This window comes from Helicoverpa armigera, chromosome 11, assembly GCF_030705265.1.
Source record: "Helicoverpa armigera isolate CAAS_96S chromosome 11, ASM3070526v1, whole genome shotgun sequence".
Classification (NCBI taxonomy): Eukaryota; Metazoa; Arthropoda; class Insecta; order Lepidoptera; family Noctuidae; genus Helicoverpa; species Helicoverpa armigera.
The window spans coordinates 10,170,584-10,188,914 of record NC_087130.1 but is presented as its reverse complement, the minus strand read 5'-3'; the positions used below and the strand labels follow the sequence as shown (position 1 = coordinate 10,188,914).

Below are 18,331 nucleotides of genomic sequence, written 5' to 3'. Positions count from 1 at the left end.
ATTTAAATCTTATAGATTTTAATTATGTAGTATGATACATAAGGTACGTAGTCCATACTTTTTCATTGGTTTCTACCAGACTTTCAATAATTGACTAAGGCACCATTTGTTTCTAATTAAATGCCGTAATTAATTTCTTTCAACTTTCAGAAGAGAAAAACTTACAATTTACTCATACTCCTGTTCTTTAGTCATATTACTTAACACATCATTATTCAAAAAAAATCTTCCTATAAACCCAACTTCATGATTAACAAAAACCAGTAGTAAACCTATAGTGAAAAACCACAGGTGCAAACATTAAAAGGTCGCATAGTCATTACTATTTCATGGTAACGAATCGATTTATTGACTAGACAACTAGTTAGGTACAAGTACTAATGAATAATTTAGTACGCTTAACTGTTTAGTTAGAACACCTGTATGGTTTGTTGTAATTAACATAATTAATGTTGATGTCACGACGGCTTCATGTAATAAGAATAGGTTGTACCGTGTAACCATTAAGGTAGTTTTTCAATGGTTTCTTTTACATAGGTATATGAATCCGTTTTCAAAAAAACCTGATGTATCCTCCACGTACTTCTCTGCTGAGAAATTTGCATCAGGTAAACAGTAACTCGGGGGGTAACTAACCACTGACAAACGCAAGGCAATGGGTGTTCAATGGAAAGGAAAAGCCCGATGATCGTTGCGGTCTTGCTGTTGACCACAAAGCGCTTTTGTAAGATGCCTATGTTCAACTATGGCAAACGATAGTTTAACATTACTTACTTCAATAATCTATGTGTTAATTTACTAACTGTTTATTGGAGTTTGACATTACTTTTACTTATATGGGGCTATTGTAAAATTGATATGGTATCTCTAATAAACAAATCCACAGATAACTCTCTACTCAGTTCTATGTAACCATTACATATGTGAATGTGACACAAGTGATGAGAAACAATATGGACCCTAAAAAGCACTTCTTAAACAAGTTGGATAGGTATTGAAATAGACAGATAGGTTATTGAAATCCGCAACCGTCATTTTTTTTCAGTTACAGAGCACTTATTAAGCATGATAACCCATAAAAATAAATATACCCTACAGTTTAACCTTCAAAGGTAGGTATTATTTTGCGAACATTTGCGTTGACGTCCATTACAACGTCAATGACACAGCTATTTACCCAGTTTGATTGCAAACGAGTAATTGTGCTTATTAATGAGCCCTGGCAACAATTGCAATGTGACTGAAAAACAGGCTATTTTTATGGCAAAACATCACTAGCTATGGTTAAGCATTAACAGATATTATATGAATATGTAAGTCATATAATAAATTAAATGTAATCGATTTGAAAAATAATTTCAGTGTCAGATAACATATATTTGAAGAAAGGTTACAATTTATCCAGGTGCGCGAAATAGTTTTCACTGGACGCAGAGGAAACTAGTTTAAAAATACATTAAACTAACAATAATTTTCCTATTTGTGTCAACACAGGATCCTTTTTTTGACAAGCAAGCGAAATAAATACACAGATATCAATCAGCACTTGGTAGAACAATAAGGAGTCCTCGGTAGTAAAATCTGTTAGTCAAAATAAATTGTCACATCTAGCGAGTAGCTACGTAAACATTTGAAAAAAAGATAAAACACGTAAAAAAGCATAACAAACATCTTCGTGGCACAATTTCACGTGTATTTGCGGAAGATTACTCACGCTTTGCTGTAAGCATATAGATTATTTTGTTTACGACAAAATATTGCACAAATGAGCTAGACGATATGTCGACGTTCATGTTGAAAATATGATAATGTTTAACTTCTTAAGAAACCTCGTAGACGTAGTAATTTGTAATAGATAATATATTAATAATATAATTTAGGATAGATTTTTATTGGAATTGGGAAAATGAGTACTTGGTATTCTAGCAGCGTATCTACATTTTACTCGACTGCCAACAAGGGTTATGTATATGCATAATTTTATTTAAGTAAATAAGAGGCCAGCATATTGGTATCGAAATGGTTCAAATTCATGTTTCCCAGCAACATCCTTAATCATCATCTAATATGCCAAATTTACTGGAACCCCTGCCCTATTTATGAGACAACAATAGTGGCAAAAACTCGTATTTTATTCGGACTTTTCTATACCTACTATGATTTTTATTGCGCAGGAAACGATAACATTGACGAAACGTTTCTGGGATTACCACAGTTATGCAAAATCAACAGTAGAATCCTACTGATAATAGCTAGGCCTGAGAGCTAAGTAAAACATTAAATACAAAACGCAACGAACGTGACTCGGCAATAGTATTTACAAACGACTATTGTTAATATTAGTTGTCAATACCTTGCCAAGGAAAACATACATGCCTGAAACGGGCTGAATTTAAAGTCACAAAATTTTACCCGAAACCTACATTGTTACTTATAGTGCAACTTAGACAAGTAATTCAGGGAACTACACTACTACAGAAATAAGTTTTTACCTTTCGAGCGTCGACTAACGAGCAAAATAGTTATTGCCAGTTAGTCCAATAATGTCAGCTAATAAAACCATGGTATTCTAATGATATACTACTTTATTTTATGGACGACATACTTATCCGTATTTGTTATCAACTTGGCTAAAATTATAGCTAATTTTATTTTAATTTATTCAAGAGTGTCGGCCTATAGTAGAGGCCTATGTTCAGCAGTGGACGTCCTATGGCTGAGATGATGATGACGATGATGAAGATTGTCGGCGTTAAAGCGCGACAGTTCTACTATTTTCGCAATTATAATACCTGATTTTGACCAATGACAACATTTACAGCAGTGAAGTTACCTTATAGTTTCATAAATAATAACGAAATTAACTGCATTTTCCTGTTAGTTATTGATGAAGTTATTGATGTCATGCAGGTTACCAATAAAGTAATAAAAGGCCGCCACTGAAGGTTTAATTAATTTTAATATTGACGGAGTGATTTCATGCACTTCAGTTGTAATGTATTCGTCAATAATAAAATAACAGCTGGTTTCAATAACACTGTTTATGTTAATGAGTGAATCAATGACACATAAGAAAGTCAAAGAGCAGTGATAAATGTAAACAGTGAAAAGTGTGCTTTAAACAATACTTTTTAAAAAAGTCCAAACACAGCTATGATACGATGTTCCGTCATGAAGTTCTACTTCATATCTTCCGGCTCCATCATCAGATCAGTTCGACTGTACCATATTATCTTTAGAACTACATACAGCTGTCAATTGTCACGGCGTTATGATCTTACGAAGATGGTTAAATTAATTACTTTAGATTTCATTACATATGTAGTTACATATCTAATTGTCTATTGAAAACCATTTCATATTCTTTAAATATTAATAGCCTTCATATTCTTTAAATATAAAGATCCCACGTATAAATATGAAGAAAACCTGTAATTAATTATTAATCAAACACTATGAAGAAAAGAAAACACTCTCTTTCTTTCCCAAGTAGCGTGAAGCACGCTATGTGCTTGTGTTACACGTTTTTGTCAGTACATCAGTTTACTAATATAAAAAGCTATCTATAAAACTATACAGATGATTATTTTGCTAATTATACCTAACTAGCCGTTTTTCTGCGGTTTCAACCTCGTCCCGTGGGAACTACTGCCCGTATCGGAAAAAAATACAGCCTATGTTATTTGGGAAGAGTGTAGATTTCCAACAGAGAAATATTTTTTCGAATCGGTTCAGCATTTTTGGAGCCGTTAGAGGACGAACAAACACAAAAACATCCCCTTTTTCATATTAGTAAAGATGATGTCCTTCAGAAAATATTGTGCGAAACCTTAGCAATTTCTTTTTTTATGTTTATTTCTTCAAATGCTTTTCCTGTATGAATATTTTTACAATGTGTATCGGTACATAAATTACGAATGGCTTGCTTCTTTCGCGGAATTACGATCGTTTTACTTACAAATAATATGTATTTTCAAGAAAGATATTTCTTATGTAAGTGAAAGCCTATACTTGGAAGAAAACTAAGAGCCAAAGTAAATAAAACTGTACTATGATACAAATATAGGAAGTAAACATTTCGTTAAGGGCTGACAGAGACGGATGGAAGGAAAAGTAATTTGTTGACCCTAATAAAATAGAACAAGAGCCTAAGATATGGGAGGACCATTCCTTAGACGTTATTAGAAAACTAATTTGAGAAAAACTGTTTTTTCTTTGAAATACTTACGTTAAATTTCAATAACCTTATCTGTTGATTTGAATACGATAGGAATAGGACATCGTTTGAACGGGACTTATGCCAAAATTCTATCACTAGTAAGCAAATTAGCAGATACGCAGATAAATAATTCCGTGATTAAATTTTAAGAAGAAAGTTGTCATCACGCTAACCCGATCAATCTATTGTGTTTTTGTAACAAGCCTCAAATTCAGAATAAGAGGCCAAAACGCAATTTAAAAACTATGTGAATTAGTTTAGAGTGACGAACGAACGTAATAACATAATTATCACATACCTAACTAAAAAAAACACCTTTAATTAGCCAACATTGCCCAAACAAATACCCACATAATAAGTCTCCCATCTAACCGCTAATTCTTTCAACCGTGAATAGGCGCGCGCGCATAAAAACCGCGCCAAACAGGTTCGGTAGTATCAAGTGCATGCGACAATGACCTCCCGTACCGCAAAATAACGAGTACTTGTTCACATGACGTGGATGTCAGTTGTGCAGTTATACGTAAGTAGTGTGGTTTTGTAGAAGATATTTTTTGGAAAGCTGGGTTGCTGAAAATCTTTAGTAATCTCAAGAGTTTTTTTTTTTGCTTGAACGCAAATAAATAGAGCCTGGGTTGTCGAAAATCTCTACTTAATATTGTAAAGCTGAAGAGTTTTATTACTTGAAAGCAAATTAGCAGATCGATTTGAAAAATTATCTCAGTATTAGATAGTCCTTTTATAAAGGAAGGGTATAGACTAGACGTGTGGAGTAATTCCCACGGGATGCGGGTGAAACCATAGTCGGGAGCTTGTTACTTGATATAGCGATAAAAGAGGAGTGTCATTTTTGACTAAAAAAACCTTTGCCTTAGTGAAGCGACTCTGGATAATGAGGATAGTATGTCATAAGCCCCCAGATCACACATAAGACCTAAACCAAAGAAGCATAATTTTAAGAAAGGAAGAGGATCAGAAATTAATACCAAAGAAGGAACCTCTTTAAAACAAATTTCAAGGACCGGCAAATAAGAAGTAATGAAGGATACGCCCAGTTGAACATAAACTATTAAACATAAAGAAACGAACAATTTAAACGTTTCAACAAAACAATCTAATGTTTGATACTTGAGAGCATTTTGTTTGAACCATCTTCTCTATTTATTTAAAAACCCACTGTCTTCAATCTCACTTTTATCTTTCCAAACGTGACTACACAATTTCAGTGAGACAACGTCTTAATTACAATTTACTTTCTTACAACTTTCTAACATCATGTTATTCTTATTTTGCCTCTGGTAGTTTTAGAATATTGAAATGTTAATAACATATTGGACTTACGATTCGGGTCGCCGTCCAAAGTGCAATCTTTAAGCTAAGCGTCCACTTGTCGGTATCGTACGCAACGGACGTATCGCACGCAACGGATCGTAGTATTATTTATATAGAAACTCAAACAAGTGCGTCCACCTGTCCACATCGTACGCATCGCATTCTATATAAATAATACTACGATCCGTTGCGTGCGATACGTCCGTTGCGTACGATACCGACAAGTGGACGCTTAGCTTTAGACGACAATTTCTACTTCTTTTATTGGTATTGGTTTGAACTTTACACTTTAAATCTGGTTTTATAGGACTTTATGGAAAAAATACATACACATATTTGGAAAATATATAGTAAGCTGTTTCGATATTTCGATGTCGATTCGGAAGTCGAAGATATTCTGAATAAACTGACAGATGAATAAATCTTAATCCAACCAAAAGCTAATATAAAAAAAATCTACAAAGAAGCATTTTTTTCTTACTCTGGCAAGTACAAATTGAGATAAATATCTGTACACCGGCCCAAAAAGCCGTCGTTTTGCTTGCGGTTATAAATACACGACGTTGTAAGTGCGTCGCTGCATCCGCTGACGTGTCCAAACAGATTATTTTAATGTCCCCTTATTTTTGGAACAGGTAATCTGTATTTCTGCGGTTTTTTGTTAAGTTTGTTTTGAAGCTTACGGTTTGGGTATAACAAGATTTTGGTCAAGATTAAATACTATGTGAATGACAATGTGGTTTTAATAAAACGGAATGCTTTAGATGCAATATTCCTTCTGTTAGTGTAGTTATTTTTAATCACTTATGTAGGTACTATTTTATGTGATTACTTCTGCTGCTATGTGTTTACTGTGTACATAAATAATTTAGCTTATTTTCTTTCAGATCTGTTGGACTCCAATATCAAACGAGTACAACTTAAAAAGGAAAATCCCTGATCGAAAATAAAATGTTAATCAAAAATTTCCACTCCATTTCACACTTCAAAATTCGATCAGAATTCACTTAACCCTCGCAAAGGTCTGATAATACAAATCTGGAGCATAAATACCTCTCGACCCTTCGCAATAAGGCTGGCCTCATTACGTCATCGAGAGGACCAGGGGTATACTCCTTAAACTGTCACCGGACACATATAGGTTGGTTAACAAACATCAACCGTTGTTACTTTATTTATAGGGTTAGCAAGACTATGTATCTGGTAGATAAGTTCAAGTATCGTCTTTTGTATGAAAAACTATTTCGGTACAGTTATTTTCTTTAGTAATTTTTCAGCTCACAGCACAGCTAAGAATTTCCAATTTCTTTCGTTAAGCACCAAATCGATGGGACAGCGCTAAGGGAACATTTTTGCCATCGAACAAGTTTAGTTATTAATGCTATGTAACTGGAAACAGAGCTAAGCTGGAAAATCTCCATACTTGATAATGCGCACCTTTGATCCATGAAGCTAACATGCCTACATGTAAATGGTTATAATGTTTAGCCTGATCTATCAGAGACAAGGGTATCCCTACCGCTTGTTACCTTTCATAAGGTATAAAAGATTCACTTACCCTTTTGACGCTGTCAGCCCTTATGTTGTTAAGGGTTGCCTCATCCCATAATAATGTAACTACCTAAAGCTTAATCAAGATAGTTTTCATAGTGAAAGCATTATTGTGACTTTGGATGTTACACTATTCGCTTCGTTGCTTCTAATTTTCTGATTACAGTAGGTATTTAATTCATGATTGAGATGAATAACGTAATAAAAGATACTTCAACTGGAATCATAAACCGTATCTCCGTCTCAATGACGCAAATTGTAACCTTTTTACATTTTTTATTTAATTTATGAACTAAGTAGTAGCCGTTCTCCCGCAGTTTCATCCACGTCCCTTGGGAACTACTGCCCGTAACGGGATAAAATATAGCCTATGTTACTCGCAGATAACGTAGCTTTCTAATGGTTTAAGAATTTTTAAAATCGATCCAGTTGTTTTTGAGTTTATCCACTACAAAGAAACAAACTTTTCCTCTTTATAATATTAGTGTGGTAAGTAGTTCTAAGTATATCAGAATTTTCTTCAACCACTAAAAAGCTAATTATCAACCCTAAAACGCCAGGTGCAATTTCGTAGCACAATATTAAACTAAGTCAAGTCACAGGTGCTCTGAATACATTTACGTCTGGCTAAAAGCTTGGTTAAATCGTAACTGAAGCATGTAAATGTTTGAACATTAGATCGACACCGTCAAATGAGAGTTTTGAAGTTTTCAAGTGATGATTTTATGATGATTACTTTGTACTTAGTGCTAGGATATGCCCGCGACTTTGTTAGCATCCCGAAGGAAATAAGTCCTTGTCAATAGTCACCTTCCTCTAGATGCTAGACCAATTAGACAGTTATGAGAGTGAAGGAATAGTGAGTGCACCTGTGTCTGCGCAAAACCTTGTGCACTATAATATGTCCTGTGCATCCGGCTGTTCTCATATTAGGTGAACATAGAGGCTCAAAGAGGCTGCTCATTATATGAGGACGCCATTATTTTTATTTGTAAGGATAGATTTACTAAGTGAGCTCCGATTGTTACAATGATTCTCCATATGGATGAAATCAATACCACATTTGCATGTGATAATGATTCTTCATTCGCAGTTGCAATGTGATTCAATCCTATGAAACCATACAATGGTCTAGATCAAGTTATATAACTTATTACACATTTTGTAGGACATTGGTAGTGTTCTGGCAATTGTGTGAATATGGCAATGGGCTATATACTTTTATTGTTAGCTTCGTGCATCTGTGCTATAAAAATCCGATGCAATATAACCATGCAATTGTGGCATTAAAACAATACAATATGCATAATAGGAACGTTCTGGATATACTTATATGCAGATTAAAAACTATTTTTCAACTCGTCTGGAAAACAAAAAGAGGCCTGAATTAGGTTACTTTACTGATCATAACTATATTAAAACTTCGCTGGATATTTTCCTTTCCAACTTGTGGACTTTCAATAGTTCGAAAATAATTCTTCTGCGATCGATTGCCTCATATCCCAGTGGTCTCCTACCGATCGAAAATGTTCGGAGCAATACCCTGAAAACTGCATTGCGCTGCAATAAATCCTGCCATGAAATTTCCTATCGCATTTTGCATACTTCATTCCAGCAGCGTGGGGACAGTAATCCTTATATGAACCGAGGCAGCAGAATAGCTCTTTGACATGACTGAAATTCATTTCGTTTTACTAACTGCGCTTTCACACTAGGGAATTTTCCTCTCGGTTTTTCCCGCAGTCATCCAACATGACGACTTGATCCGCGCGACAGAATTTTGCAGTGTCAGGCGTAGTAGAGGCGCGTGCATATGCGCGACAAAATCGGCTAGTGTGAATCTGCTCTTCTCAAAATTTTCATCCCGCTCTTGTAGAGTATGCAATATTTTTTGAGGGTTTTATGTTTTATGGTAACCTAGTTCTTGGAAATCAGTAAAATATGCATATTATTAATTTGAGATCTGATATTTTAACCATATTAATTTACCTATCTGAAAAACGTGATTAGCAATCTATCACATAGAGCAATTTTATGTTATTTTTATTACAAGCTTAACTAAAAACGCCCTTGAAGACTAAAGTTATTGACGCTTAAAACGTTTCTAAAGATAATTACTTATTTAATTGATGGCTTTTTATTGCCCACTTATTTTCCACAAGCTATCATGAATATACATATGTACATAGATACTCGTGACTAATGAAATGTACGTTTTTTATTTTTAAGTAACGTTTTCAGTTTCCATAGTACCTAACTTTACATAATTGTTTTTTAATAATATAATATTTATTGACACGAATTTAAAATAATATATTAAGTACACGTGTGAACATTTTATAAGCACTAATTACGAACACGACCTGATTTTACGAGGAAAAATTTTCCCAGATGCTCGAGACATTCGTGCATTCGTTATGACCAAAAAAGAAAATGTTAATTATTTACGAGTTCCCTCCTCATTTAATTAAATATTTCTTTTGAATGCAAATACAAATGCAAATCATACAAACAAAAAATAGACGCCACTTTTAAGTCCCATTTTTTGCGCACTAAAACCTGTCTGCACTATCTACTCATATATCTAAGAAGGCTGCATATAAATCAAGTATTTTGTAGGACATAAGTCAATGAACTCCAAGAGGTATGTTCGAAAGCGCGAATGCCAAATTATGAGACTAAGAAAGTAGAAAGTTTGGTGCAACATGCATGCGGTCCTTTGAAGAATGTGATATGCAAGCCGAAAGGTAAAAAACACTAAAAACCTTTTTTATAGCAAAAGAGCTTGGTGCAGTCAGACACCTCTTATTTTCTGTTAAAATTAAGCATAACAAAGTCCCAGCTAACTGCAATGGGATCTTGGCAAGATTAGCACAATTTAACGGTTCTCACAAATTCGCATAATCGAACCCTGGACTTGACATTCAAATGACTGCGGAGTTCATGATCACTCAGAATATAAGTTTTGTACTACAACGCCTCCAATGTCAATCCTTAGCCAGTCTATGAGTATCCAAAAGCACTCTTCGTCATAAATGGTATAATAATCTACATACATGCAAATTGAACTATTATCCCAAAAGCTTATGTACGGTGGTTTCTTTCACGATAATTTTACTAGAGAAGATTATCAAGTCTAGAATCTTTCACTGCCTATTTAGATCTTGCGAATGCAACATCACTTGCTTGCAACGTTGACACAAATACTCCATAAGAGTGCGGTAATACAGGAAATGTTACTGCAAACACACATATCTGATCTTAGTTAACTTGTGTTAACTAACATAATTCTAGCTCGTCAACATATAAATGAGAGTACTCAAATGTTTTTGTGAGACAATTTGCCATGGAGACAACGAATATGAGATGCTTTATTATTTAACGTTATTTTGGCAAACGTTTATTGTATCCTTATAACAATGGACATGAAACAAAAGCCTTCAAATGTCTTGCGGACACTGACACAGAAACAATATTATGTCATATTTTATGATAAGAGTTTACAAAATATGTAGTTGTTTTCGTCAAAGTCAATGGCGGTCCGCTCCTAAATTCGGAGCACATAAGTGCTTGTAGTTCATATAGGTACCGCACCTCCTTCACCCGGTGATACCTAAATATGATTTCTGCGCAGCAAATCAGGCAGTGTTAAGTGACGACAAAAAGTTTGGCGAGTACTATACTACACAATACTAACGCAAACGTAATAAAAAATTGAAAATGCCGTACTGTATAAATCGAACACGTTTTTCATTTGGATATAATTGATTTTCTAATGGAACACGTTACATAACTCACGTCAAAGTACTTATATGTAATACTAATAAATAACTACAACAGTTACTTTATGATAAAAACCTTGTTTATGTCTGCTAGAAAACGGTTTAATACAAACCAATTCTTTTTTTTTTAACGCCCGAAGTTTCAAGAAGGTTGAAGAAACAGATGTATTAAATCTATTTCTGTTTTACATACAGTTTTAGATGTTTATAAAAACGTATCTAAATATAAACTTAACTGATTCATCTCGGATTTGTAAGCGTAAAAGTGTTGTGTGAACCATTTGCTGCCGAAAACTTCTTAAAGAAACACTTTTAGATTCACCTCATCTGGTGTACTGTGTGTAATACGAATTTTTTTACTCGATGATCTTCTATTCGGTCTGAGAAAACAGAAACCAAACGTATAAAATAACAGCGAAGAAATGGAGGCAGTTAGTTTCATTATACCAACTGGCTTTAAAAAACAAATGACTGAAGCGTTACTTCACTAATATTATAATACTGTACTGTACTGTACCTCAACTAAATCGAGGGAACAAAACAAATGAACTAACTGTTGATATACAAGCCCGAGTACAGTACAGTACACCCTCATTATTCAACGGAAAGAAGACATCATTCAGGACAACCCTCACATCAAACATCCTTGTACATCAGCACACTAATATTATAAAGCGAGTTCGCATATTTACGTGTATATTACGCGGCTAAACGGTTTTTAACTTGGTAATAGAGCTTCTTTTTCTTATCGAGTGAGCCGCAGGTTTTATCACTAAGCAAGCCCTGGTGTCAGAGTTTTCGCAAATCCACCTGACGGCCTCTGACGTGAAATTGTAACAACGACTGCTACTGGCCCTGCCAGGCACGGGGGTGTAACACCGCGAACTTCCAGACTCTGGGCTGGTTTATGAAAGTAATAGAACTGATAAACTAGAATAACATAAAGATAACATTTTGTCCGTGAGGAAGGTGATGAGTATGAACGTGGACGGATATAGTGGAAGAGGAAGACCAAAAAAATGATGGATGGATTGTGTGAAAGTAGATATGGTAAGAAAGAATGTTACTTGTGAGATGACGGTAGATAGAAGAGTATGGAAGAAGAAAACATGCTGCGCCGACCCCAAATGAAATTGGGATAAGGGCAGGAGGATGAGGATGATGCATTTTGCCGGTGCTCAAGAAGCCGGTGGAACCGCTGGTTGAAGCAAGTGACGTTATAAAGTCTACTCACCAAGCAGCAGCAATATGAGTGGATTCTGGAACTGTTCTATGTACTTCTTCCATAGCGGCTCCTGTTCTTTGACCTGGAACTCGTTGGGGCCCACGAAGTTCATCCGATCGTTCGCCTCGCGCCATGACAGGCCGCGGCGGACGTCCACGTTGAGACGTTCTGCCACCTGGGAAAGAAAGAAAATTAAGAATGTAAACATCAAAGGTTTCAGGGTATTAATACAATTTTTGTGCCAGTAGTCTTAAGTTTTGAAATGCTGTGTCTCAAACTTTGAGCTTTTGAAGGTATGGTTAGCTTAGTAGGACCCTATTTCCTAGGGAAAAAAAATTCCCGGTCTTTTGCCAAAAGGATGATTATCAACAGGTTTGGAAGCAGGTAGCCATAAGTAGCTGCGAAGTATAGTTTACTTAAAGGATTTTAATCATCCAAATCCTGGCAGTAATGCGTAATGTATAATCTAGATAAAATTCAGGTCTATTAAGACACTACCATCCAAAAAGATTTTAGGTCAAATTACATAGACACTTTCAATTCCTAATTAAAACAACCCTTTCGTGGTGCCCCCAAAACAACAAAATTCCGTTCATTAAATAATTTCACCAATAACAACAAAGTTTGCCAGCTCCGGGGCCAATTAGCCTTAAGCCAATCACGTGACCCAGTTGTTACAGGATGAGAAATGGCTGCAGTTGCCGTTGAAACATTCGTATGGAAACTAAAATGAAAAGGTAAGGAAAGTTTTCAGTATATTCGTTAATTAAAGTAAGTATCTGTAACACTTTTTGATGCTTGATATCGTCAGAATATTTCATTATTGGTTTAAAATGGTTTACTTAACATATTATATTGCTATTGTCTAAAAATACTATTCATTCTTATTTCTTTATATCGAGTAGCTATCAAAATTCCAATCTTTACATGTCTGTCTAAATTAAACACGGCATTCAACAGCTGTTCATTCGTGTAATCCCATTTGCACGCTTACGTATTAATCCTCTAGTAAACCAGTAAGACCAAAAGATTAACAGGCAATCAGATTGTAGGACTTGATTTTTGACGGTTTATATCCTTATTTCTATCAAGGCCTACATTTCTATCATCATCTTTTCCATCATTATCATAATCATCTGGCCCTTAACCTAATTTTGTTTTGGGGTCAGCTCATCCTCGGTATACATATTTATTCCTCCATGTTTTAACTACAATAACAAAATATTTTCTAACCAAAAAACCCAAGCAATCCAACCAGTCCTGACATGTGGCGGTGACAGATTTAATCTGACCCTCCCATCGGGTCCAATCAGATCGGATTTAGCGCGATAACGTGCGGGCCCAGACATCAATTACGAATAGATTGTTCTAGAAATCTAACAATTGAGTAATTAAACGAACCTAACAATGATGGACGGTGTCATTAGATTGCTTTAAGTGCTGGCTTGGAGATAGATGATTAATGGAGGTCCTGTCGTCATAGAAATGTAGATTCGCGTGCGTTTATAAAAATAATGGGTAATTCTTTCTTCAGGTTTTTGATCCTACGGAATTTGGAGTCTTTATTTTTGTTTGTAACTAACGGATAAAACTTTAACATTGCTGTTATGTATGTGGGACCAATATATTAATTTTGCAAAGGTCGTTACCTGTTAAGGCTACCTGCATCAAAATTAAAGACGGAAAATCCAAAGTTCCTTTTTTTGTTGAAGGGTACTTGTTTTTTACACTGTGAATTTAAAACTGATATGGCCAAAAGCCTACAATATCAAGTGTCTTTTCCTTAACTCACGTACCTACGTAAGACGTCTAAAAATTATCGTTCGATCTACAAATATATAAATAGCTTTTTATATACAAGGAGAGAGGAGGAAAACAACGTAGCCAGTGTAGTCCTTGTGACACATAGGCCTCCTCCAGCTCTTTCCATTTTACTCTTGTGTAAGTTAATCTATGCCATAGTGTACCTGCATTCTTTCTTATGTCATCAGACCAACGTTTTCTTTGCCTTCCTCGGTTCCTTTTTGTTTGAAATCTAGGATTCCATTCGGTAATATCTTTTGTCCATTTATTCCTACTCTCTCTCATCATGTGGCCTGCCCATCTCCACTTAAGTTTTTTAGTTTTGACTACAACATCTTCTAGTCTCGTAATTTGTCTTAGATCTATAGCTCTCTTTCTGTCTTTTATGGTGTAGCCCAGCATACTCCTCTCCATAGCTCTCTGGCACGTGGTCAGTTTTTGGTTTTGTTTCTGTGTGTTGGCCCAGGTCTGGCAACCATAAGTGAGGATGGGTAATATGCATGTGTTGTATACTTTCCTTTTCATTGCAGTAGTATATTGTTTACTTTTTAGCACTTCCTTGAGAGACCAGAACCGTTTCCAGGCATTGGCTACCCGCCTTTCTATTTCTGCATCCATATGGTTGTTGAAAGCAATAAGTTGGCCGAGATATATATAGGAATTTACATATTCTATTTCTTCCTGATCTATAAAGATACTTCTTTGTGATCTATTTGTTATTATTTTAGTTTTTGTTTTGTTCATTATTAGGCCCACCTTTTTGCTCTCATTTGCCAAATCTTGGAGCATGTTGTTAAGGCACTCTGCATTATCTGATATAAGTATAATATCGTCCGCGAATCTCAAATGATTCAAACGTGTTCCATTTATGTTAATCCCTAAGTTATCCCATTCCATCTTCCTGATGACTTCTTCCAACACGGCGGAGAAAAGTTTTGGAGAGAGTGGATCTCCCTGCCTCACTCCTCTGTGTATGGAGAATATTTCTCCTTCTGTTTCCAGTTTTATTCGTGCTTTGCTGTTTGCATATACATTTTTTATTAACCTTATATATTTGCTTTCTATTCCTTGGTTTTTCAGGGCTTCCCAAATGAAATGATGTTCTAGGCAGTCGAATGCTTTCATATAGTCCACAAACGCCATGTATACCGGATAATTATATTCCTGACATTTTTCAATAAGCTGATTTACAACATGTATATGGTCTATAGTTGCAAACCCCGATCGAAATCCAGCTTGTTCTCTTGGCTGTTGTTCATCTAGTTTCGTAGTGATGCGTTTTAGTATTATTTTCGAGAACACCTTGTATAAGTTTGACATGAGACTTATTGGCCGATAATTTCCCATGTCCAATCTGTCTCCTTTCTTGTAGATGAGTATTATAGAGCTTAATGTCCATTGCGAAGGTATATATTCCGTATTTAGGATAAGATTAAACAAGTTGGTTAGTTTTGGTGTTGTTTCTGACAATGTTGCTTTCATCATCTCATTAGTTATATGATCAGGTCCGGGTGCTTTATCATTTTTCTGAGTTTCAATCGCATGTTGGACTTCTCTTTCGAGAATCGGAGGGATATCTTCCGTTTCATCAACGAGGTTTACGTTGAGTTTTAAGGTGTTTCTGGTGGAGTATAGTTCTCGGTAATAGTCTGTCGCTATCTTTAAAATTGGCTGTCTTCTTGTTTCTTCCTTGTTGTTTTTGTTTTTTAGTTTTGGGACCCATGACGTCACTTCTCTTAATTCTTTGAGTGCTTTATTAATACCCCCAGTTTTAGTTATGTGATTTTGGATGCATTTGATTCTTTTATTCGACTTGTCTTGTTTTAAATTGCGACCTATTTCTTTGCTCAGTTTAGTAATTTCCGTTAATGTTGCTTTACTTTTCCTGTTTATAAGTAGTTCTTTTCTTTTTTGAATGAGATCCTTGGTTTTAGAGCTTAGTGTACATTCGTTTATCTTTGTCTTGGTTGTTTTTCTGTAGTACATATTGTTTATTTCTCTGTTGTAAATTTCTTGTGTTTTATCTTTTTCTTTGGGTGTCGTGATGTTTTGAGGCGTTATATCGGCTGTCCACTCATTTTTCCTATGATGGAAGTGTTTCCTTTGTTTCTTTTGTTGTTTGTCAGATAATATAGCTCTGACCATGCGATGGTTACTATTGAAGTTAAAGTTATTTATTACGCTAGTGTCTTTAAAGGAATCGGGTCGATTACTGGTTATGAAGTCTATTTCGTTACGGTAGGTCCCATCGGGCGACATCCAGGTCCACTTCCTGGCATGTCTTTTCTTGTAAACGCTATTTAGTATGGTTAAATTATTTTCCAGGGCCATATTCACGAGTCTTTTCCCGTTCTTGCTTCTTTTACCTATGCCGTAGTTTCCCACTACTGAGTCTTCACCATGTTGCCGTTTGCCTATTTTACCATTGAAGTCTCCCATGACAATAATATTCTTATGGGCAGTCTCTAGTGTGGTTGAAAGTTGGTAGTAGAATTCATCTTTTACTGTTTCGTCTGCTGCTTCTGTTGGCGCATATATTTGGACTATAGTCCACTGGTTTCTGTAGCCTTGTAATTGTATGTTTAGTACCGCTATTCTTTCAGATATGCCTCTAAATTCTGAGATTTGTTTCTTTAGATGTTTTTTCACCATAAATCCAACTCCATATTGGCCCTTTGTTTCCCCGATGTAGTACAGGATGTAGTCGTTATGTTCTTCAATATGATTTCCTATTCGTCTCACTTCGCTAATACCAAGAATATCCCATTTGATTTCACTCAAAGCTATTTCTAGTTCGGAGAGTTTTTCTGCTGTCCTTAATGAAAGTGCGTTTAGGGTGGCTATATAGATATTATTTGGTTTTTCTTTGGATACTTTATTTGCTTTATTTGCTGGAGGGTAGTGGTCTTCTTTCCCCACGGTGACCAACCGGCTTGGGGTGTATTTTTCAGTTTGTGTATATGTAGTTTTGGTATTTGTTATTTTAGCTTGGTTCCGGGTGCCAGTGGTCATTATTGGTTTTTTGGGATCTCTGTCAGTGAGGCAGATCGGTTTCGTTCCACGTAGTTAAGTATGTTGGGTTTTAGGATTTCTTTTCCCTTAGCAGGTGTACTAGCTGGTTTGCTTGACAGGTTGCTTTTTAAGTCTATTTTCTTCTGAGATGTTGAATTAGGTGAGTCGTGTTCTTCTCTTTTCCTTTTGTCTCTGTTTACTGCCATTGATCCTTTTATTATTATTTTGTCATGTCTTAAAAAGGCTATATTTCCTTTCTTTCTTTCCTCTTCCACTTGTACCTGTAGTTGCTTCCGCTTTTCCAATATTTCCTTTGAGTAGTCTTCTTTTACATATACACCTGGTGGCAGCTTTGACTTGTTTTTCAAAATCAAGTGTTTTTTCCATAGAGATGTGATGGAAAGTACGATAGGGCGGTTCTTGACATTTTTATCCTTACCAATTCTATAAATATTGCTAATTTCCTGGCTATTTAGATGAGTGCCTGATTCTTGAATTGTATCTTTGACATGGTCTACAAGTTCCGCTTCTGATTTTTCGATTTCTGTAATGCCAAAAAATACTAAGTTGTATTTTCTTTTTTCCCTTTCCATCCCCTTAAGTTTCTGCTCTAATATTGTTATTTTTTCTTTAAGCATTGTATTTTCCTCCGTTATTATTTTTAATCTCTCATCTAGTGCTTCCATAACATTCTGCGTCACTGACACTGTTATGATTTTGGTTTGTTGGTTCAATTTCTCATCCAGTTTTGACAACAATAATTCCATACTTTTATCCATTTTTCGATTTGTTTACTGACAACACTGGTAGAAGTAGTAGTTCGGATTATTGTGGCTTGCCACACTCACACGCCACACGTCAGTGTCAGTGTCAAAGTGACGTTGTTACTAACTGACGGATTTGTTGGTTATGTTGGTGGCACTGCTTACTGATATGACTAATAATTATGACTTTCACTTTTAGGTTATCTTGTTGAATTTTATAATGCACTTTTGAGTCCAAGGATATTGTTTCGCGCTTTATTCACACATTTATTTCGTTTTCTATTCTCTGTTCTGTTGGATTTTGCGTTGTGACACTTTTATTTGGCACTTATTACACTAGTATTTGTTTAATATTTGCGGAGGGCTTTCGTGTACGTGTTTGCGTTACGATCACCGGAACCGGAAGCCAGTGTAGTAGCATTCACTAAATAATAATTATACGAATATACAAGATAAATCATTTCACGGTATTTGCTTTTCCTTATTGGTGTCAAAATATGCAAACAGGCCATTTAATTTATTATAAACAAATATTCTTGAGGTAGATGAACCTATTTGCCAAAGCCTTTTCTTTTTCAAACCATTATTCACGGCACTTTTTATAATGAGGTGGTAGTTCACACCACACACAAATAACGTATCA

The 18,331-nt window shown here is 35.4% G+C and overlaps 1 protein-coding gene across 1 annotated transcript in view; it reads right to left on the bottom strand.

Annotated features, from left to right (window-relative positions):
- Positions 1 to 18,331, bottom strand: part of LOC126056962 (calcium-transporting ATPase type 2C member 1) — a 60,492-nt gene that overhangs the window by 26,864 nt on the left and 15,297 nt on the right. The window contains exon 3 of the mRNA XM_064037021.1: positions 12,119 to 12,284. Within this exon, the coding sequence (XP_063893091.1) occupies positions 12,119 to 12,284 (166 nt within the window). The remainder of the gene's footprint in view (positions 1 to 12,118; positions 12,285 to 18,331) is intronic.